General features: G+C 34.7%; 1 protein-coding gene across 1 annotated transcript; it reads right to left on the bottom strand.

Moving 5' to 3' along the window:
- Positions 1–5,746: 5,746 nt before the first annotated feature.
- Positions 5,747–21,765, bottom strand: LOC107672976 (cytoplasmic phosphatidylinositol transfer protein 1-like). The gene is made up of 10 exons (XM_016466372.1): positions 21,085–21,765; positions 19,237–19,385; positions 15,158–15,246; positions 14,974–14,981; positions 14,765–14,836; positions 10,948–11,040; positions 8,588–8,743; positions 8,431–8,494; positions 7,499–7,585; positions 5,747–6,776 (listed from the first exon to the last, which is right to left on the bottom strand). Exons 1-10 carry the CDS (start codon positions 21,130–21,132, stop codon positions 6,616–6,618), a joined length of 927 nt encoding a protein of 308 aa, XP_016321858.1. The 5' UTR covers positions 21,133–21,765; the 3' UTR covers positions 5,747–6,615.
- Positions 21,766–22,637: the final 872 nt, after the last annotated feature.

Genomic DNA, 22,637 nt, shown 5'->3' on the forward strand with positions numbered 1-22,637 from the left:
GTTGAGAGATTCAAACAAAAAGTAATCAATAAATAGAACAAAATAAAAAATAAAAAAGACTGCAAGTGACGTCGCTAGCGGAAGTGCAAGTGTCTGAGAGTGCAAGCCTGAGAATGCACGTCTGAGAGTGCAAGCGCCAAGCTGCAGCCAGACCCTTTTGTGTGTGTGTGTACCTACTTGATCATTTTGATCAATTTGTATCCAGAAGTGAGCTAAATCCATCCATCAGAAACTCACATTTTGGGGAAATCCACATTTGTAACAGTGGTATAAAATAAAGTAGATAACATTAATTAATTAATTAATTAACTGTAAAAATGCAGAAAGTTTCTGTTAGGGTTAGGTTATAGTATGTAGCTGTATTAGTTGTACATTAACAACAATAGAAGGCTATGCAATGTCCCTATTTAGATAGCTATGTGTGTGTTTATGTGTACATAAACTTATGTTTTTTTGTCATTTTATTGTTTTGCTTCTGCAGGAAAATTATATGTATATATGGTATACAGACATACTGTCATGGACTTCTGGCTTTTTATAATTTTATTGCTGTGATTCTTCAGGAAACCTGACGATATAAATATATATATATGTATGTATACACACATACACAAAAAGGAAAATGATAATGAATGAAACTGTAAAAAAGGAATGAGGAAAAAGAAGACATATGGATGAAAAACGGAGTTATAGGCAGAGTTGCCTATGTTTTATTAAAAGCCAAATGCTGGTGTGGATGAAAATGGTGATTTCCTGGTTTTCTGGATAGGATCTCATTATTTTAAACATTACGGTCATGTTTAGGGTGGAGAGGCTTTTGGGCTGCTTGTTGGTGATGTCTCATTATGTAATGACATATTTTGAACCTTGTATGACATGTCCTGTGTGTTTGTTTGTGTGTGTGCATCCACATAATGCCCATATAATGACCATAGGCCTACTAACAATTTTCTACCCATGTTTGTGTCCATGACAACATGCAAGTGTATATGAGTGTAAGCTTATGTTTATATGTGTGAATATGTAGTTATCTCAGTGTGCGCTTTTGGGTTCTCTGCTTATATGGAAAAGTTTAATTCCACCTTTGTGAATCAATAATACATCTCTATTAAGATCAATTGGGCTTTATTAGGGAACATATGCTGTGTTGCATGCAGTTCTGGCTATGTAATTAATGGGCTGGGTGGGCCAATTAAATTTGGGTCCTTTATGGTTGTGCTGATTGCTATGTTTAGGGCCTGAATTTCAATGAATGCCTCCCAAACATTCCCACCCACTTGGGGGAGTAAGTGCGTGCATGTGTAACTCTCTACATTTGCTTGCAGGAGGGGATGCTTGTGCGTGTGCCCGTGTGTCGGCTGGAGGTGGCTTCTGCAATATAATTACTGCTCATAAATTACCCTTGAGATCTTTTTAACCCACCTATACTTTATTGTGATAATAATGATTAGAGACAGACGAAAAAGGCATTGATATGAGGGTTAGTTCGCAGGGCTTGGGTCAGTCTTCTGTCTTCAAACCAGCACATCTGCTCTGTTGTGAGATCCAGTTTGCAGTTTACAGTGGTTTCTGTGTGAAACTTTGATGTTTGTTGTCACTCAGGTATGTCTAGTGTTAAATATGTATTGTCTGTTGATATTTAACGGTTGTGGAACACAGTGCAGATGGATGTTCTGTATCTCAGTGCAGTTCATCACTTTGGGATAATATAGGTGGTCAGATATTAATGACATTAATGAAGCTAGATATGCTGTAGATCATCAAAATGCACCCTGAGGACTGTGTGGCGCTGTAGCCAAGTTAATTTATTGCTCTTAAATATATTATTTCACCTTTTCATTGTGTGGTAAGTTGCAAAACCACAAGTCATTCGGTGAAATGCCCAAAAATACTTATCGTTAGATTTATTTTGAAAAATATGTAGATGTTGTGAATAACTGTGATTAATTTTACTGATCAAGCTCACTGTTTGATTATAGATTGATAGCCTGCAATATATGCTGAAGTAGAGATTTCGTCATTCAAAGTAAAGTTTTTGTCATACGGTGTAATGCAAATTTTCTGTTACTCTGTCATCCATTATATTACAGTGTCACTGTATAGATAGCAATTTGATAAATGAGGAATGTATAATATTTTAATGCAGTTTTTTGTTACTGATTTTAGATTTAGTTTCTAGGCACTGCAAAAAGTAAATGCAAAGCCAGTAGCTAGAAAATAATATCTTAATAATCAGAATAATAGCTTACCACTTTTTCTGAAAAGAGAGTCTACCAAGCTACTGTAAGCGTGCTTATTATTTTTCAATATCTGCTCCTGCTTTCATTTACTCAGGAATATTATTAAAACTAATTTAATGTTGTAAATAGGTTGCTGTAAATTTTACAGTAACTTACTGGCAGCTGGATGCCAGTAATTTACTGTAAAAATGTTTACAGTATTAGTACTGTAATTGCATTTACAGTACAATAATGTCTTTACTGTATTTTATTTACAGTATTATTACTGTATTTTCATTTACAGTATCAGTACTGTAGAGTTTTTCATTTAGTTAAAAAAATTGTTTACCTGTAAAAAACAATCCAATTGTGGTACTGCACTGTAAACCATGATTTTTACCATGTCCAGCCATAATAATAATAATAGTTTTCTGAGCAGCAAATCAGAATATTAGAATGATTTCTGAAGGATCATGTGACTGGAGTAATGATCCTGAAATTCAGCTTTGATCACAGGAATAAATTACATTTTAAAATATATTCAAATACAAAACAGTTATTTTAAATAGTAAAAATATTTCAAAATTGTACTGTTTTTGCAGTTTTCCTCAGTAGGTTGTTAGCTCGCTGTTTTATGTTAACTTTACGTCTGTCACTGAATTTAGGGACCGTCTCTAAAGTTACATACGACATTGGTAACGTTACACACTTTCTGACTTAAATAGCATTCGAAGAGAATTACCTTACTTGCATAAAGAGGCAGAGTAGATAAGATAACTTACTATGCTTCTCTTTGTTCAACTAAGTTAGTTAACTTCGGCTAAATTACATTATTAACATACCGAAGTACTAGAAAATACTGTTTAAAATCTCCACTGAAACAGTGGTTTGCCTAACGCACTTTACCTCAGTATTTCACGTTAATTCGCTGTTAAGGTTAAATAACGACTAGCCAGAGGAGCTAACTTGCATTAAAGGGCAGCAGAACGTGCAAACGTGTTTCTCGGTTTAACTAAGGTTTATTTCGTCTAATATAGGTGACCTTAACTTACTCACCAGTCGATGTCATCAGCCTTTTGGCGGCATTCTGGCCGTCAGTCAGAAAAAAAGGCTCCAACTCCAGACATGAAAAATGACACGATGAATAATGTTAGTTTGCTGTTAACAAGTGAAAACATCTTAAAATATCGCAGTTTTGCATAAAACAGAAATAATATACTAACCTTTCGTCGAGTTAACGGTGCATTTCTCTTTTGTCCTTTTACAGCCACTTCCACCAAACAGTCAAAAAAGAACTCCCTTGCCATTGGTCAGTTTTTCGAGGGCAAGTTCACTACTGTAAATTGATTTACAGTAGTGAGGAAATACAGTAGTGACCGTATATTTTACCGTAATCCTTTGCGGTTTACAGTAAAATACTGTATACACATTTTACAGTATCGTACTGTACATATTACAGTATAATACTGTTCAAATTACAAAAATCAGTTACAGTGTATATACTAATACTAAAAACATTTTAACACCAGTATTTTCTCCCTTTTTGGCAAAATGTCATTGAGTGAAACAAACCATCGTCATTCAGTGTAACAGATTTATTTTTATATTATTAAAATATTGAACATTTTGTATAGTGATTATACTAATTTTTACTATATTTTGAAAGATTTTCACTTCCTATAAGACCTTCTCGCAGACATAGTGGCAAAGAGATAGTGGCAAAGTATAAAGATTTAAAAGATGAATTAATTAGTATTTTGGTGCACGCTGTGATCATTAAAATAGAATAATCTTTTAATATGTCATCAAATGATTCTTGTTCTAAATATGCCCGACAACATTTTTGGGATATAATCTTGTTACACTATAAAATTGTTTCAAATTGTTTCACTGAATGACATTTTAGTGGATGTCTTCTGTAAATCATGGTAAAAAATATATGAAAGACATTCTTTTTTTGCTTATAAAAAAATAAAATTACCCAGGACACATTCTAATGTGGAAAACCAAAATTTAATACACTGTGTGTAATACACTTTTTTTAATGCTTGAAAACCTCGTCTTTCACCCAGATTCATGGAATATAAAAGGTGAATTTTTGATGAATATACTAGCCACTCTTTTCAAAATAATGAAAGTGGATGAGGATTGGGGGCGTTTAGGATTTAAAACGATACAAAACCCCCCCATAAAAATATAATAAAGACTCAAAGAGGTCCATACAAATCAAATCATGCACAATATTACTAACGTTTAAGTGAAATTAAAATTGTGTAGGTACATTAAGGCATTTTATTTAATTATGATGTATATTCTTTTCTGATAGAGAGAGCTGATCTTTTACTCTGCCTGCACTAGTGGTATTGCTGTAGCTTTTTTCTAATGAAATTTATATATCAGAAATGTTCTCCTGAGAGAGAAAGAAAGAGAGAAACTGGGATGTGAAGGAGGGGCAGCAAGGGAAAGGAAGAGAGAATGCTGAAGATAGTGAGAAATTGAAAGAAAGAGAGCCAGAGCTGTAACAGAACAGCCTGGAGTCATTTGAGCACTGTTAGAAGACTTCAGGAAACATGGATTCAATCTTTGTCTTCCACATCCCTTCGTGAGAAAGATAAAAAGAAGGAAATAAAATGCTAGGAATGAATGAATATAGTAATAGCCACAAGGGGAAGCAGCAAGGATCTTTGCAATTATATGTGATAAGAAAAGGGGAATATGACATGAAAAATGCAGTTCCTAGAATGCCTATGCTCAGACTTTTGTTTACGAAGTCACTTTTTATTGATGCTTGTTTTTTACTCTTCACAAAGTGAAGAATTATTAGCAAGTATACTTGCTATAAGTATACTTATACCCTATGGATGCAGTGTTATTAAAACTGGCTAATACCAATAAATTGATTATCATTTTTGTAAAAAGTGAATATATATAGTTTAAAAGTTTGGGGTCAGTAACATTTGCATTGATCAAAAGTGACAGTAAACACATTCATAATTTTACAAAAGATTTCCAATAAATGCTGTACGTTTGGAATTTCTATTTAAAAGAATGTTCTACATAAAAGAATCCTGAAAAAATGTATCAAGGTTTCCACAAAAATATTAAGCAGCTCAGCTGTTTTCACTATTGTTTATAGTAAGAAATGTTTGTTGAGGACCAACATATTGATTTCTGAAGGATCATGTGACACTGAAGGCTGGAGTAATGGCTGCTGAAAATTCAGCTTTGCCATCACAGGAATAAATTACATTTTAAAAAAGAAAATTGTAATATTTCAAATAGTGTTTTTAATGTGTCTACTGTATACACACACACATATGGAATTTAGGGATCACTACATTATGTTCATGTAAAATGTATATTAATTTTCAGATTTGCCAAAGTTGTGAAATTACATTTAACAGTGTTTTTAAATTATTTGTTTTTAAAATTGAACTTTAAGTCAGCATTAGATGATGGCAAAGATAATCTTAATGTAATAATAGAGCAAAAGAGCATTAAATATATCTGACGATTGAGAAAAAAAAAAAAAAAAGGTTAATAACCAGTGTGGAACCAGAGTATCATGCATCCCTTAGAAAGTTTATGATGAAAAATATGTGATGATATGGCACTTTCAACATTCCTATGTTTGTCTGAATGGTTTGACATATCAACTAATGATGTGAGTTTGGGGTGGGGCTACTTGTTTGTTCAACTAATGGCAGAAATGACAAACTTCCCCTTTAATGTGAATAACCAGAGACAAACACAGAATATCGCAGTGGCATCTTACAAAGACAGGTGTTATATCAATGTCAAATAACACATAATGCTTAGTCCATTGTAGCCTTTAGTCTTATCACACAAAGTACTATTGATAATGTTCTTGCTATGTGCTGCACGACTAAACAATCAATTGCGTTCCGTCAATGTATTGATACAGGGTCAAAGGCTATAACCAGTAAACCACTAGAAATTTCAGCTAGTCGCTCACGATTGCCATAATCCATATGATCGGGTTTCACTGCATCAGTCTATTGATTATGTCAATAGAGGCTTTTCATCTGTGTTCAGGTACGTCTGTGCTCCCCTTCATGTTCATAGGCAGTGGAATAGACCATTTGTTCAATGCATTTTGGTGAGGTCTGTGAGAAACGTGAACTAAGGCACAATGGTTTCACTTCATTAGAAGCCAGAGTCTTTTACATAATATTTACAATTCTTCAGTAAGGTGTTTTTGTCAAATGCCAGCCTCTGTATGGAACACAAGCATGTCCAGTTGGAATGTTGAGCAAGAGAGTTACAATGTTGAATGTCTTTTTAGTTTTGATTAGAAGAGAATGTCCAAGTCCAGAATTTTGCTAAATGTTGGTACTGGCAGTGGTCGATGCGGTGTGAGGATGGAGGATGGGTGTTATTCCGGGGTAGAGTTTAATCTCACGGGACTTTTGAGGGAGGAAGGGCAGGACGGAGAGCCTGGAATGTCTACAGTCTTTACCCCCATCTTTTTCAGTGACGATTCATCCGTAACAGAGATGGAGCGAGTGAAGCTGGGTCGCATTGGAGGAGCAGAGTCTGGAAAGCAGAGAAGAAAATCAGTTTTTGTCACAAGTGCTTCTGATTTAGCGTAACGTGTTGCAAAAGTGTTGTTAGATGAGTCATGATGACTTCCATATTAATAATGAAGTTGCATCTGCTGACTAAACTGTAACAGTTGTGATGCAGTATAAAACGTTCACCAACAGAGGGCAGTGTGGACACTGAGAGAGGACAGTGAGTTCACATTGTAAAATCTACATTACATTAACATTTATTCATTTGGCAGATGCTTTTATGCAAAGTGTGTATTCAAGCGGTACATTTGATCAATTGCTCTTTTTTTCTTGGAAATCGAACCCATGACCTTGGCGTTGCTAGTGCCACACTCTACTGTTTAAGCTACAGGAAGGCTAAAATCTGTTCACTTTCAATTTTGAATCTGGAAATGTTATAATGGAATGGACTGCATTATTCAGAAATATATTAATGGACATTTTTAAAAAGGTTTCTCCAGGAATATTTTTAGAATGTTTATCATATATTAAATTGAAAAATTCTACATAATTGCTATAGTTATTATTGTTAATTTAAAGATATATGTATATTTTTGTATGTTGACTCTGTGTATGTAGACAGTGTATTGATATTATAATCATACTGTTGATTTTGCCATGAATAGCCATTGCTGCTGATATGATGTTAAATCATGAATAAGTCAATTCAAAATGTTCACTGCTGGTAATATAATTTCAGCATACCTGTGCGGGTAATGTCACTCTTGAGTTTGCTGTTGGTGTCCTCCTGCTGTTTTCTCTCGTACTCTCTCACCTGCTCGAGTGTCATTCCTGCATGCACAAATATTTGTTATGCATTTACTGTGTATTTGCGAAGAATGAAGATAGATGATGACGTACATGTCGAGTACCAAACAAGGGATCAGGATTCTTGTGTGTACTTAAAGTTGCAGTCCGTAACTTTTTATGGTTAAAAATGATCCGAAATTAATATTTGAGCAAGTACATGACCAGCCAGTGTTCAAAACTATCGCCTTACTTTAGCCCGATTCACAACGGTTAGCTTATAATAATGTTTTCTAATTTGAGTGGTAGGGGTAGGTTTTCGCGGGAAATTCGAGCATGGCACTGCGTCATTACGTCACTTCTGTAAACATAAAGAAGTTGTCCCGGCTACTAGGCTATCGCATGTGAGGAACCTGCAGGTGGCCGATCCTTTATAGCCTTTTCTCACAGCAGCTGGAATAATTAAATGTATCAATTTGATGGCGGATTGTAATCCATAAAGGATTATGTGTTTATGAAACACATGTGAATGAAATTAAATTATATTCCAGTTATAAATGTGCTTCTGATTACAGTTATCCTGGGATTACACAAGATTTGTATTTTAAAGAAAACCAGTTCGAAGGGAGCATAATTTGTCTTTTGGGTTAAAAGAATTTCTTAATATGAAATTTGAATGGTATGACAATTAGAGATTAGACTGTGTCCAGAAATTGAAATCTACACACTAATACACAATATACTAATAGTCACGCAATGCTGATGTTGTTAACATTAATAATTTGAGAATAAAGTATAACAATAATAATAATTTGCATTTTACGGACTGCCGTTTTAACAGAGCATGTGGTTAATTATGGTAATGAAGCATTGCAATACATCTCATTTACCATGCCACTCGTCAATCCATGCCACTGCCTGTCTGTGTCCCACCAACAGAATGTCACGAATGTTCTATGATGAATCATAACATGCCATAATATGACAGATGATGGGATTACATGACTAAACAGCATGATGTAATGCATGGGATGTTATGGTCAGTACCCTGTGAATGAAGTCCTCTGTTCGTCCCTGGAAGCCGTAGATCTCAAAGCTACAGGTGACTCTCTTGTAGGAGCACATGATGGGTTTAGTGGTGTTCCTCCAACCATCCACTAGGGGTCCCCGGCCTGTTTTCTGTGACACCCAGTTGCTCAGATCCTGTTTGTTTTAAGTACATACACATTACCTGCTGAGTGAGCAGATCATTGCTTGTTCCTGTGTGTGTGTGTGTGTGTGTGTGTGTGTGTGTTTCATGCTGCGCATGAATTACTGTGCAGGGTGGACATACATTTCACAGTGGATCATGTGGTGTCCCATTTTTAAAGCGTTAGAGGCACAAATCTTATGCTTTTGGTTGTGAGACCTTTTAGATATGTTTGATTAACTATTATCTAAAATTAACCTAAATGAACCTAGCACGAATAGTACTAGGTAGTATTATATTTTGGTATCAGAACTGTTTTAAATGAGTGGTTTTGTGGACTTTTTTTACAATGAAAATATTTTAGTACATGATCTGTGGAATTGATATTCAGTTAATTGTCATACAAGCTGTTATGAATAATTAACTAATTTTAATGAGGAGAAATGTAATATTTAGATGTGTCCCTGTTGGTGCATGCATGATTTTCTCCTGTTACAAAGTGTAAAATTTCCTTAAAATTGTGACATAAGAAATAACATAATTTGGAACCTTTTAAAGCTTGATAAGTGAATAATTGGATTTTTTTCTCAATATTTATGCAAATTGTAATGTTGACTTCATTTATCAAGCTCAACCATTTAACTGTTATATTGTAACAATTGTCAAAGTTTTTTTTTGTTTTTAATTAATAGGAAGTAAACATTTAGTAACTACAAACCAGCTTTTGGTCATAAACTAGCTAGCTCCTACTTTTACCTATTTAGCATTGATTTAGTCTTTTAACAACTTGTAATAATATAATATAATATAACATAATATAATATAATATAATATAATAATATAATATTGGAACATTGATTCACCCATCCTTACTTGGTTTATCTCAGCTGTTTTTCTCATTGAAAACTTTAATCCTTTGGATTTGTCTTTTTCCTAACTCGGCATATGACAGCAATGGATCTGAGGCTGTGCATGACTGAATCTGAGAGTGTAACATGGAAACATGCTTTCCTCTGATGTATTGTTTGTCCACTGTAAAAGCAGCAGATTCAAACGAACTGTATCTCTAAATAGACCACACTGAGGAATGTGGTTTTTATGCAATGCTTGTCTTGTGGTTTTTGCTTCTGTACTTGTGTGCACAGACTCATATTTCTGTTGTGTCATTTAAATGCTAGCTTTGAAGACATTTGCACTGCTGTAAGGGCATAAAGACCAGGAGAACACAATACACTTGATGCTTATTTGTGAGTCAAATTTGTTCACCATTCTGATCTGAACTGGGAATTTAATTCCAATTCAAATCTTGATCGATGATCATAGTACAGATTTGTATTTTAAATTTAAGGAAGTACAAGCAGTTATATCTGCAGTAAGTGTTGTTTTTAATAATACATTTAATTTATAATAATTTGAAATTTATTATAAATAATTTAAAACATTAAATTATATTAACAATCAGTGTTTGAAATGCTACTTACATACATTGTTTTCTGAAAACAATGTGACTGAAAAAAAATTGTAGCAGGGATTTTTAAACAAAACCAAAACAAATCCAGTGTGGAAAGATTAACATTTTTTACTTTTTGATTCTGCCTTTTATTTCTAAGTAAATCAGATAAATCACAACTACTTTTCTGATTGATTACACTACCAATATAAAGCCTGTTAAATAATTTAGATAAAACAACTGATGTCTTTAATGTTTATCTCAAAAATATAATTTGGTCTTTTACTTATATAATTGCTTTATATTTTAGGAAGGGAGTCTCTCTCAAGGGGATCATTATATTTAGAGGGTCCTCTGCATCAAAAAGTTTGAAAACCCCTGCTGTATGTCAAAATAAAACATGTTTTAATGTTCGTTTTAATGTGACAGCACTCAGTTTAGACTCTGTTTAGTCTAATGAGCTGAGAAAAAAAAATGTAGCCTATACAGGGAGATAAATAGGCATAATTAGTCAAAATTAATTATTTATTTATGTTTTGAGAAAACTTGTGTTGGACTGATGAAATTCCTCTAATGTAGATGCTGTTCCATACATTCCTCTTCCTGCCATTCCAATTCAAATCCCAATTTAGCGTCCTGTGCCATGTGGCCAATTCAATTCACATTCCAGCTCATGAAATGAAAATGAGCCCACTCTTAAATTCTGAATTTTACCCAACCCAGATTTTGTTTTGCCATGTATTTATGCTTATATGAATATGTATGTACCTCCGCCTTCTTATAATGCTTGTCAGGGATTGGATCATTCAAAATATCCAAAAAGCAGACACTGTCCTTTGGAGTGGGGTCATCACCAACCACCTGCACAGGAGACATCAGACAGCATGGTCAGACAAATCCAACAATATACCAAAGAACATGCTGCTTTCTTATTCCAGCTAGTCCCTAATGTACAAGTGAAAAATGACACTGCAACTTAAAGTTTTGTTAACATAGAAGAATACAAATGCACCAACTTCCGCATCTGATTGAAGACAATGGGAAGTTGTTTCAGTGCTCTGAGCGATCTTCATATAAAATACCACACAATGCAACCGGTTAAACATTCTGTAGCCCATTACAGAACCTTGACACACTACATAACACAAGACCGTAGGGCGTAGGCAGAGAGAATGAATGCAAAAAACATGGAAACAAAGAGTGCAAAATCAAGCCTACTATAGGCAGAAGTACTGAATTATGCAAACTATTGCAGGCCAGCGGAGAAAGAAAGCAGATAACAAGTCTTAACTTAAACAAAGGCTGCCTTGACTGTGCAGCATTGCAGGTGCTTTTTGCTTTTTTGGAATCTAAGGGAATGATTGAAAAATAAGCAATTAAGAAAATAAGTGGGGTTCTCTATTTTGTCTCTCTGTTTTAAACACTATTTTTAGTCTTTTTATGTTGTTTTGGTTTAAAACAATTTGACAAATTCCTGCTCTTTTTCTCCTCTGTTCTTTCCTGTTTGTCTTTTTTTATCTGCAGTCTCCTCGTGAGAAAAGCTGTTGTAATGTTTACTGTTCCTCTCGTCTGATGTTTTGAGAGTTGCACCAGTTATTATTTTCATTTGTTTGATTGTGCTGGAGTTGTGAAACTTGCTGTGTGAATGTGCCTGTATGCAAAACGGATATCTTGTTGTTCATTTAGTGTTTATGTAAAACACTCAGAAAAAAAGGTACAAAAGCTGTACGGTATATTATTTACCCCTAAAGCGTGCATATTAGTACCTTAAAGGTACATGTTAGCAGTGTTGGGAAGGTTACTTTGAAAATGTAATAGGTTACAGATTACAAGTTACCCTATTTAAAATGTAATAGTAGTGTAACTTTTTAAATTACTTTATTAAAGTAATGTAACTGATTACTTTTGATTACTTTTTGATTACTTTTCTACATTTCTAATGAATGTTTTCAACTGTTAATCATTTTCAAACATTTACACTAACGCCGTTACATGTAACTAGTTACTCCCCAACACTGCATGTTAGTAACTTTTGAAAGGGTACCGCCCCAGTGAAAGTTTTTGTACCTGTTTTTTTATGTTCTTTTACTTAGAATGTAGTATACATTTAAGTGTAAAGTGTGTATGTGAATAACGGTGTGTCTGCTGTTGTATGTGGAGAGAAAGTTGGGTCAGTTGGAAATTGTATCAATTACAAAGTATCAATAACAAAACTCTCCCGCCATCTCCCTCTCACTTTCTTTTTCACAGGCAGACTTGCTCGTAAATCTTTGAGCCGCTTTGTGGCAAGTTGGATCTTGTTTAAGTCGTATTTTTCATTTCTTAATAACAGAGAACTGCCTCTCTCTCTTTCTTTCGCTGCATGCAAACAAACACACCGCAAACCAGTAATAACTCAACTCATCACAATAAGTACTAAGTATAAACTCTGAATAACAACACGGCTAAATAAATGGTCTGTTTGCTCACTTTAAAGTAGGAGTATCTCATTACCTGAAGGACAGATGAAAAAATGTTTTTACAATCTAAAACTTATGCAGTTATTAGTGCACTTTTATAGTTATTGATGTATGGAAAGACTTTGGAGCTAACTCATGAGATTGTATTTCCTGAGAACTGCAATTTTCCCCATTAAGAAACCAGAAACATTTGATGTCATGGTAAGAAGATATTTATTTATAGATGCACAGTTTTAAAAGTCTGGCTGGTACTGATAAGATGAAGATTATTTTAATGGTAGTGGCTTATGGCCGATATTAAAATTATGCAGTTTTTTTTTGTCAAAATGAATACAATATAAAAGACTTAAAACTAAAATAATTTAAATGCTAAATTCATTAACAAAATAATATTGTACAGTATGAAAAATGGATATTCATATTTTTTAAATTTCCTAGATTACAGTGTTGTGTTAAATGTTACATTTGTGTTTTTAATTGTTAAATTATTTGTGTTTTTAAAGAATAACATGGAGTGTAAAAATTTAATCTAAATGTATAAAATTGAGAAATTAACTTGTCTACTCTAATATCTAACTATATCTCTAATATTGTCCATTATCCGATATTGGTACCAATATATTTTGCATCCCTATATATATATGATATTAAGACCATAAATAAAAATCATCCATACTTGTTAATGAAATAATTTTGTTTCAGATGGGCAAAATAAATTGCCGTTTTTGAAAGAAGTTTCTTATGCTCACTAAGACTGCATTTAATTGATCAAAAACACAGTAAAAACAGTTATACTTTGAAGTATTATTACAATTAAAAATGAAAAAAATGTATAAATGTAATATATTCCTGTGATCGCAAAACTGAAATTTCAGCAGTCATTACTCCAGTTTTCAGCCTTCAGAAATCATTCTAATATGCTGATTTGCTGCTCAAGAAATATTTAATATTGTTATTAATGTTGAAAGAATTAGCATTATGTACAGTGTGCTGCTTAATATTTTTTTGTGGGAACTGCATGTGATAATTTTTTTTTCAGGATTCTTTAAGTATTTATTTCAAATTTTTAACAATGTAAAAGTCTTTACTGTCACTTTTGAGCAATTTAATGTGTTCTTGCTGATTGTGGTTGTGGTGGATGGGGTTTGAAGTTGTGTCCCCAATCTACTGAATGGTAGTGTAGCTGCACTGAGCACCAACAATAAAAATGTGATATTCATTAACTGAAGGCACATCACAGTGAGTTCTGGTTTAAACTGCTCTGTTGATTTAAAGGGGTCATATGATGCGATTTAAATTTTTTTTTGAAGTGTTACAAGCTCTTGGTGCATAAAGAAGATCTGTAAAGTTGCAAAGACTAAAGTCTCAAATCTAAAGAGATATTCTTTATAAAAGTTAAGTCAACCACGCCTACCTAAAACGGCTCGTTCTAACACGCCCCCACATGTCTAAATGTTCACGCAAAGAAAGAAGGCATAACTTTTATTCTCTCTGTAGTATTGTTGTTGCCGCCGCAGCCACGTCGTGAAGGCACTGTGTGTTTCGTTGTGAAAGCGAAACTACTTTGTTTGGCCTTCCAAAAGAGGACGATATCGCTTCGTCATGCCTGGAGCTGATCCGTGCTGGTCGCTGAGGAAATACATCAACTTTCGGCTTTCACCGTGGACGAAGCGGAGTCCAGCCTGGGGTCGTCACATGTGGTTGCCGCAAGCCCACCAGATGCTCCTTCGTCGAATCCGCCGGCTGCGCCTTTCTCAAGCTCACCCGCCTCCGCTCACTCTAGCCGCCGGCCGCCGCTCACTCTAGCCCGCCGTGTGTGATGCTGTGTTACAAGAGACCTAGTTTTACTACACGTCTGAACAAAATGACCTATACCAGCAGTTTGAGGCCTTGCTTTAAAAGCATTGGTGTCGTATGTCACAGGAGGAAGGTGGAGTGTTTGGATCTTGCCTGACTGTTACTACTGAGTGCTTCAGAGACAGACACAAGCACAATGGCAGTTTACAAGGACACGGAAGCTACGTGTGCTGCTGATGAATCGTCCTCCTTTAAGAGGATTATCTCCTGTAAGAACACACACTGTGTGCGAGTGTGTGTATGCATGTGTGTTGCCATCTCTCACTCACATTTTCACTGCAACCGTTGTCATTCTCAAAGCTCGTCTCAATCTTGACATGGAACCTCGGTAGGAAGGAACACTTTTGGAAGGAGTAAAGATATGAGAGAGAGGAAAAATGAGAAGGAGAGAGAGTGAAGTGATTATGTTGTATGCTCAGTGGGCCAGTGAGCCCAGAGCAAACTGCATGAGTTTGAGCTGACATGTGAGAATACTTACCGTGTACTCTATAGTAAAACACCAGTGGACGGAGAAGGAGAGAGGAATGCAGAAGAGAAATATGGTGTTAGGTCACAGCTGGTTACTGGTGCATTGAACACACAAGATGGATGTACGTGCCATGTGATGGTACGTTAATATTCAAACACTGGTGTATTTATTATAACATAATGCTTAAACTGACCTGTTATGGTGTAAGGGTAGAAGTTCCAGGCAGTTTCTGTGATATAAAAAGCCATGGGAACAAACTTTCTTATCCAGGTTGGCAGTTTGCTGAACAGAGACAAAAAGGGAAACATGAGAACATGCTATGACACAAGAGACATATTAAACAAAGACATAAACAGCCTGGGCTTAATCCAACATTAATTTCCATGTGGGTATATGCTAGTTAGTGCTAATTTAGCTAGCATAATGCAGTAATGCACCATGCAGTTTAACAGTTGAACTTAGCTTGTGATCACAAGGAAAACTGTTAAAATTGATCATCCATCGAAATCTTTCTGGTGAAGTTGGTGGACAAAAAAATTCTTAGTAGTTTAAAAGCCTAGTGGAGCGTTTTATATTTGTGACCCTGGACCACAAAACCAGTCTTAAGTCGCTGGGGTATATTTGTAGCAATAGCCAAAAATACATTGTATAGGTCAAAATTATTGATTTTTCTTTTATGCCAAAAATCATTAGGATATTAAGTAAAGGTCATGTTCCATGAAGATATTTTGTAAATTTCCTACTGTAAATATATTAAAACTTAATTTTTGATTAGTAATATGCATTGCTAAGAACTTCATTTGGACAAATTTAAAGGCTATTTTCTCAATATTTAGATTTTTTTGCACCCTCAGATTCCAGATTTTCAAATAGTTGTATCTCGGCCAAATATTGTCCTATCCCAACAAAGATCATACATCAATGGAAAGCTTATTTATTCAGCTTTCAGATGATGTATAAATCTCAATATCGAAAAATTGACCCTTATGACTGGTTTTGGGGTCCAGGTCACATTTCTCTATGCACAGTGTATTTGGACACTTCTGTTATACTTAAAGATTTGTGTTATAAATAATGTTCATTTTATTACCATTAGTTCATGATTTACTCTACAACTGGTATCATGAACTAACAATGAACGATACTTTTACAGCATTTATTAATCTAGATTAATGTTAATTTCTACATTATCTTGATTGATGTTAATTTGTAATATTAATTTTCAGCATTTCAGTTTGTATGAATTAACATTAGTGTATTATGAAGAAATATGAATTAACAGTGTATAATTGTATATTTAAAAGTTAACTTAAACCTAGATTAAGAAATGCTGTAAAATATTGATACCTAATGTATTAACTAATTTTAACAAATTAAACCTTGATGTAAAGTGTTAAAACATTAACATACTAAGATTATAAATAATATGCAGTTGTGGTAAAAATGCTCACTGATGCTCCAGAAGGAAACACGACGCATTGTAGGGAGCAGTCGTGGCCTAATGGTTAGAGTCTTACGTGTAACCCAAAGGTTGCAGGTTCGAGTCTCAGTACCGGCAGGGATTGTAGGTGGGGGGAGTGAATGTACAGCGCTCTCTTCCACTGAGGTGAGACCCTTGAGCAAGGCACCAAACCCCCAACTGCTCCCCGGGCGCCGCAGCAGAAAATGGCTGCCCTTTGCTCCAGGTGTGTGTTCATGGTGTGTGTGTGTGCTCACTACTCACTGCTGTGTGTGTGCACTTGGATGGGTTAAATGCTAAGCACAAATTACGAGTATGGGACACCATACTTGGCTTCACGTCACTAAGAGTAAATTGATCAGGGTAAATTTAATTTATTTTGTCTTCTGGGAAACATGTAAGTATCTTCTGTAGTTTCTGAAGGGAAGCACTAAATGAAAAAATATGATATTTAGGAAAAATACGAAAAATTTACACATTTTTATTCTGTTCAAAAGTTTTAATTTCTCTTAATGCATCATGTTTCCTTCTGGAGCATCAGTGAGCATTTGAACCTTTTGTAATAGTTGCGTATGATTCCCTCAGTTGTCCTCAGTGTAAAAAAATGATGGATCTCAAAGTCATATATTCATTGTTGGAAAGGGTTCAAATACGCAAAAAAACAAAAACAAAATAAATGCTGGAAAACCAAAGAATTTGTGAGACCTGAAGGATTTTTTCTGAAGAACAGTGGGCAGTTTAACAGTTCAGGACAAACAAATGACTCATGAACAACTATCACAAAACAAAACAAAAAAAAACCCAGCTGTGGATCATCCTGGTAACAACACAGTATTAGGTATCAATCATAACATATGTAAACTTTTGAAAGGGGTAATTTTTATAAATTCAACCATTATTTTCTATTGTGGACTATATGTAAACGTCTTTTATGTGAAATATCTTATTCAGGCCAGTACTAAATAAAAAATAACATACATTTTTGAATGATCCCTCTTATTTTGGTAAAATAATGAACATTTTGCAGATACTGCAAAGTGTATGTAAAATTTTGACCACAACTGTATATTGCTTTATGACAGTGACAGGACAAACTTTTAGATTTTAAATGACAAAACAATATATACAACATCACTCCAAAGTTTGGGGTCAGTAAGATTTCTTTGTAAAGAAATTAATACTTTTATTCAGCAAGAATGCATAAAATCAATCAAAAGTTATCAAATGTTACATAATGTTCTTTCCATTAAAGAGAATCAGAGAATCGTGAAAACATTTTTTCAAATTTTTTTTTAAATTTCAACATAATAATAATATAATAATGATAATAATAAGAAATGTTTCTCAAGCACCAAATCAGCATATTAGAATGATTTCTAAAGGATCATGTGACACTGAATACTGGAATAATGGCTGCTGAAAAATCAGCTGTACCATCACAGGAATTAATTACATTTTAAAATATATTAAAATGGATTAAAATTTTGCAATATTACTGTTTTTACTGTATATTAATCAAATGAATGCCTTGTTGAGCGTAAGAGACGTCTTAAAAAAAGAAATGAATTGTGGTATATATTGTTCAGTGGTTAACAAGTTGAAAAAAAGCGCTGAGAAAATTGCATTATTTGTTTGCAGATGCTGTTTGTTTTGATATTTTGTATCTTGTGTAATGCCAGTCATTTAAAGTTTGTCCAAAGTGTCCAGATACTTTTTTGGGCTACTGAAGAGGTGCATATGTGCTTGTGTTTTAGGTTAAGATGTCAAACCGCCATCACAATAGCTATAACGCTCACTTCCAGAGGTGTCTGGTGCCATCTGTCCCTTACAAAAACACAGTCAGAGTCCAAGAAACCCCACTACAGAGAGAGCGAGAGCGAGAGAGATAATGAACTCAGCACTGTAAGATAAGGCAGCACAGACAGCGCTTGAGATTTACAGCCTGAGGACTTGAGTGATGGATGGATGGACAGAGGATGAGAAGAGACGGGTGGAGAAGAGAAGTAGTAGATCATTCACGGTCAGCCAGTTGTGTCGAGCGCCACGCGTTCTCACACTCTCTCTTTCCCATTCCTGAAGTGACAGACATTTCCACAGTGTGTCCCACGGAACAGCACATTCCCACCAAACATCTGCCATTACATTACAATCCTTGGACGCTTGTATCTTGACAATACAAGTTAAATTATTCATAATTACAATGCAGCAGTTCAGCGTGATGTACTTGTAAACAGCATATAATGATCTCGTCTGCGGTAATATCAGCATTTGAATTAGACTCACATGCTCCACGATAAGATTTATTTGACCATAAGAAACTAATGCTCTGCCCTTTTGGTCTTTGCTAACACATTAATGGCTTGAAAAAATTGTTTTACTGCTAGAGGTGCAGTAATTCATATTCACAACAGCATCTAATGACAGTGTGTGTGTGTGTGTGTGTGTGTGTGTGTGTGTGTGTGTGTTTTGTCCTTGTAGGGCGAGAGTGTAAAGAATACAAGAAAACAGGCAATTACTATAAGTGTGTGTGCATGTTCACGGCGTGGGATGATATCAGACTGAATGTGTACGTGATCTTCTGTTGATGTGTAATTCTGCTTGAAGCCCGACAGGAAGAGAGAAGGTGTTTTTGGAGGGAAAGTGAGCGATGGATGGAGCTCTGCTGCATGCGTAAAGGTGTTAGCTGCAGTAATCAATAATAGCTGATCGCTGGCACGTTGGCAGGTGGGTGATGTAAACCATGAAAGAAACAGGATTGCTTATGCGTGCATGTGTGTGTGTGTTTGTGTGTGTGTGTGTGTGTGTGATCTCACCTGTTGAGGTAGATGCGTTTCTCTGTGATCTGTCCGGCTCCGTGTTTGGGGTCTGTGCAGGGTTCATTACGGACGACCTCTACCCCTTCGCCTCCCCCGCTTTGCTCACTGCTGTGCTTGCTGATCATGTATAACTGGCCGATCTTGTACTTAGGAAGAGAGAAAGAAATTGCTGACCTCTGTTTGTGACCTTATATGTTTCATTTATCTTTTTTTTTTTGGACTTGTTTTATAGCTGGGTTGAGCAAAATTCTAAGAAATGACTCACTTTCAGCTCATGAGCTGAAATGTGAATTGAATTGGCCATATGAATGTTAAATTAGAATTGAAATCGGAATGACAGGAAGTTGAATTCTCAGAATTCAAAGAAATTTATCCAGTGTAAGTTTTGAGACAAACCATAAATATTTACATCATTGTTTTTGACTAATTATGACAATTTATTCCCTTATATGTATAAAATATAATATATAATAGGCATATTTTTCAATGCTGTCAAATTAAGCCAAATAGTATATATAGGAAATTGTGTTCTTCCATAATGATTCATGAAATGTAATATATAAATATAACATCTATAAATTAAATATTTAAATGAAATTTTATAAAATTTCTATATGTGCTGTTTTGCTATAAGGATTTGATTATTAATGTAATATAACATTTTGTTGTATGTTATGATATGTGCTAACATGAAAATGCAAAAATTTATTGGCAATTTTTTTCTGAAAATAAAAAGCAATATTAACAGTATAAAAAATGGCATGATTTTGAAGCTTTTGAGAATGTTTTCCATGATCCGTGAAATGAAATACAGTATTAATGTATAATATTAAAATATACATAAATGTAAAATATTATAAAAATATATATAATAATATATATATATATAAAAAAAACATATTTAATTTACATATTTAAAAAGGATTATTAACAAAGATATATATATATATATAAAAAAAACATATTTAATTTACATATTTAAAAAGGATTATTAACAAAGTTATGAACTTCATGAGTTTAAAACTCCCATAAATACCAAACCCTTCCACTTAAACGTCACTCTTTGTCATAGAGTGTTTGATCTCTCATCTGCCATATGTTTTGTTTTGTTTTTGTTTTGTTCTCTAAAGACTAAAGTGTTCTGGATACATAATTTTTCCTGCATATTCTCCTGAAAAACTGTGTTGGCAGCACTGACAAGGTTCCCGCTGTTTTTCTGAGGACTAATTCTTTTGTAATCTGTTAATGTGAAAACTCACTCCAACAATCATTGTCACAATGATGACGACAGACAGACCTTGTGAGGCTTGGAGAAAAATGCTGTCTGTACGCACAACAGAGCTTCTCCAGAAAAAGGGGGTGGTGCTCCTGTCTGGAAACTATGCGGTGTAGTGCTGACGTAGACCATAGACGAATTCTGAGGCAGACTTTATGTCAGGTGTGCTTGTGTGGACTTGTTTGATCTGAACGAGCACAAGTCGGCTACTCGAAGGTAAAACATAGACTAAACAATCCCTGACCCCCTTGTAGAAATCCCAAGCTGTTTGTGGTTAAAGGCCTTTGTGTTTTGTTCCTAGCCTTGAGGTGAATAACTCACTCCTGCCTTCAAAATGAAAGGACATAACTGGTCAGACCCGTTTAGGTAAAGAAAACGGCTGAAATGGAGAGATTATGTAATACAACCCACAGACATACACAGAACTACATTAAGGTTTCATCTGCATAAACGGAGTGGAATAAAAATCTTTTTAAGGTTTACTTTCATACACACTAATCATAGGGACAGCTGCTGTACACACAAACATATGGACGCACTGCCAAACATGTTAAAAGTCACAAACTTACCTCATCGACAGTGAGCGGCATGCATATCCGGTATTCTTTCATCAACATGGTTTGGTTTAAATGGGCTTTGTTTTATCCTTTTGTCTTTCTTTTTTTTCTGTTTCTCCTAACCGTCTGTTTCCTATTTTCAAACTGTGTCAGCGTATGAAACTGTCAAGCGGTTTCCGTAAAGCCGTGTTGCACCCCTCTTCCTCTCTCACTTTACTGATGTCAAAGCTGGTCCTGTAAACTCTGCCAATGTGTAGCCGCTGTGTTTATTTGATTGTTCTCATAGTCTCTCTGTCTTTTGTCTGTCTTTCCTTCTTTCCTGGCTCTCTGTATCATGAATGTACTCGCTTCCTTAGCATTCAGTTCTTCCGTTCTGTTTTTAATTTATGTTTTAATCTGATATTGCAAAGATAAGAGCAAAAATGAAGCTTCCTGTCTCTACTTCTGAAGTAGAGTAGAGTGTCAAAGAAGAAAACAGACTGCAGTTTTCATGTGTAACCTTGCCATGTTCTTAGCCCCTCCCTCTTCCCTCCCCTCTTCTCTGTTCTGTGTGCATTCTTTTCTTGTGTGCTTCTCTTTATTCTTTCTCTCCTCCCTCACTCATTGCACCCCTTCCATCCTCTACCTGACTTTACTTTCCTCTGTTGATTTTCCAGCACAATACCAGCTCTCCATCTTTTTCATCTATTGTACTCACAGTCCTAGTTTCATTTTCTCTCTCTGGTTTTTGTCCTGCTCTCTTTATATATCAGTATAACTTCAGTTTGCCCCAGATTAAACAACCACACTCTGTTTACAATACAAAATGCACTGACCTGTAGTCTGTAGTGTCCTTTCTGCCAGACAGAAAGTTTGTGTGCGTGTGAGAGGTTTACACTTCTGTTCCAAAGTCAACAAGATTTGTTTTTGGAATGAAATTAATACTTTTATTCAGCAAGGATGAATTAAACTGATAGTAAAGTACTGACAGTAAAGACTTTTATATTGTCAGAAAATATTTCTATTTCAAATAATCCTGTTCTTTTTTAACTTTCTATTCATCAAAGAATCGTGAAAAAATGTTTCCAAAAAAATAAAAATAAGCAGCCCAACTGTCTTCATCGTTAATATTAATAAGAAATGTTTATTTCATGTTTCTGATGGGTCATGTGACACTAAGGACTGGATTAATGGCTATTGAAAATTCAGCTTTAAAATCATAGGAATAAATTACAACATAAAATATTTTAAAGTAGAAAGTGGTTATTTTAAATTGTAATAATATTTCTCAATATTAGTGTTTTTACTGTATTTTTTGATCAAATAAATGTAGTCGTTGTTTACATAAGATACTTCTTTCAAGAACTTTTAAAAAATCTTACAGACGCCAAACATTTGATACTAAATGGTGTCTTAAAGAAAAAATCTAAAAATGTAAAGGATTGCATGAAATGACATAGTCATAAATGTCAGTGTGGTACAACTTTAATGATATTGTAATTAAGAAAACTATATTAAAAGAACTAGATTTGAAAGTAAAAAGAAGGTAATTTGGCATGATAATTTTTTTTCTCAAGAAACCGCTT

This window comes from Sinocyclocheilus anshuiensis, unplaced genomic scaffold (assembly GCF_001515605.1).
Source record: "Sinocyclocheilus anshuiensis isolate Anshui unplaced genomic scaffold, SAMN03320099.WGS_v1.1 scaffold248, whole genome shotgun sequence".
NCBI lineage: Eukaryota > Metazoa > Chordata > Actinopteri > Cypriniformes > Cyprinidae > Sinocyclocheilus > Sinocyclocheilus anshuiensis.

Bases quoted from the DNA above. Each gene is read 5' to 3' on its own strand.
- LOC107672976 (XM_016466372.1), bottom strand. From the start codon at position 21,132: ATGTTGATGAAAGAATACCGGATATGCATGCCGCTCACTGTCGATGAG. The intron at 11,041-14,764 runs GTGAGTGAGAGA...TCTCCTGTGCAG, and splicing joins ACAACGGTTGCAGTGAAAAT to GTGGTTGGTGATGACCCCAC. The intron at 8,744-10,947 runs GTACATACATAT...TAAAACAAACAG, and splicing joins AGCATTATAAGAAGGCGGAG to GATCTGAGCAACTGGGTGTC.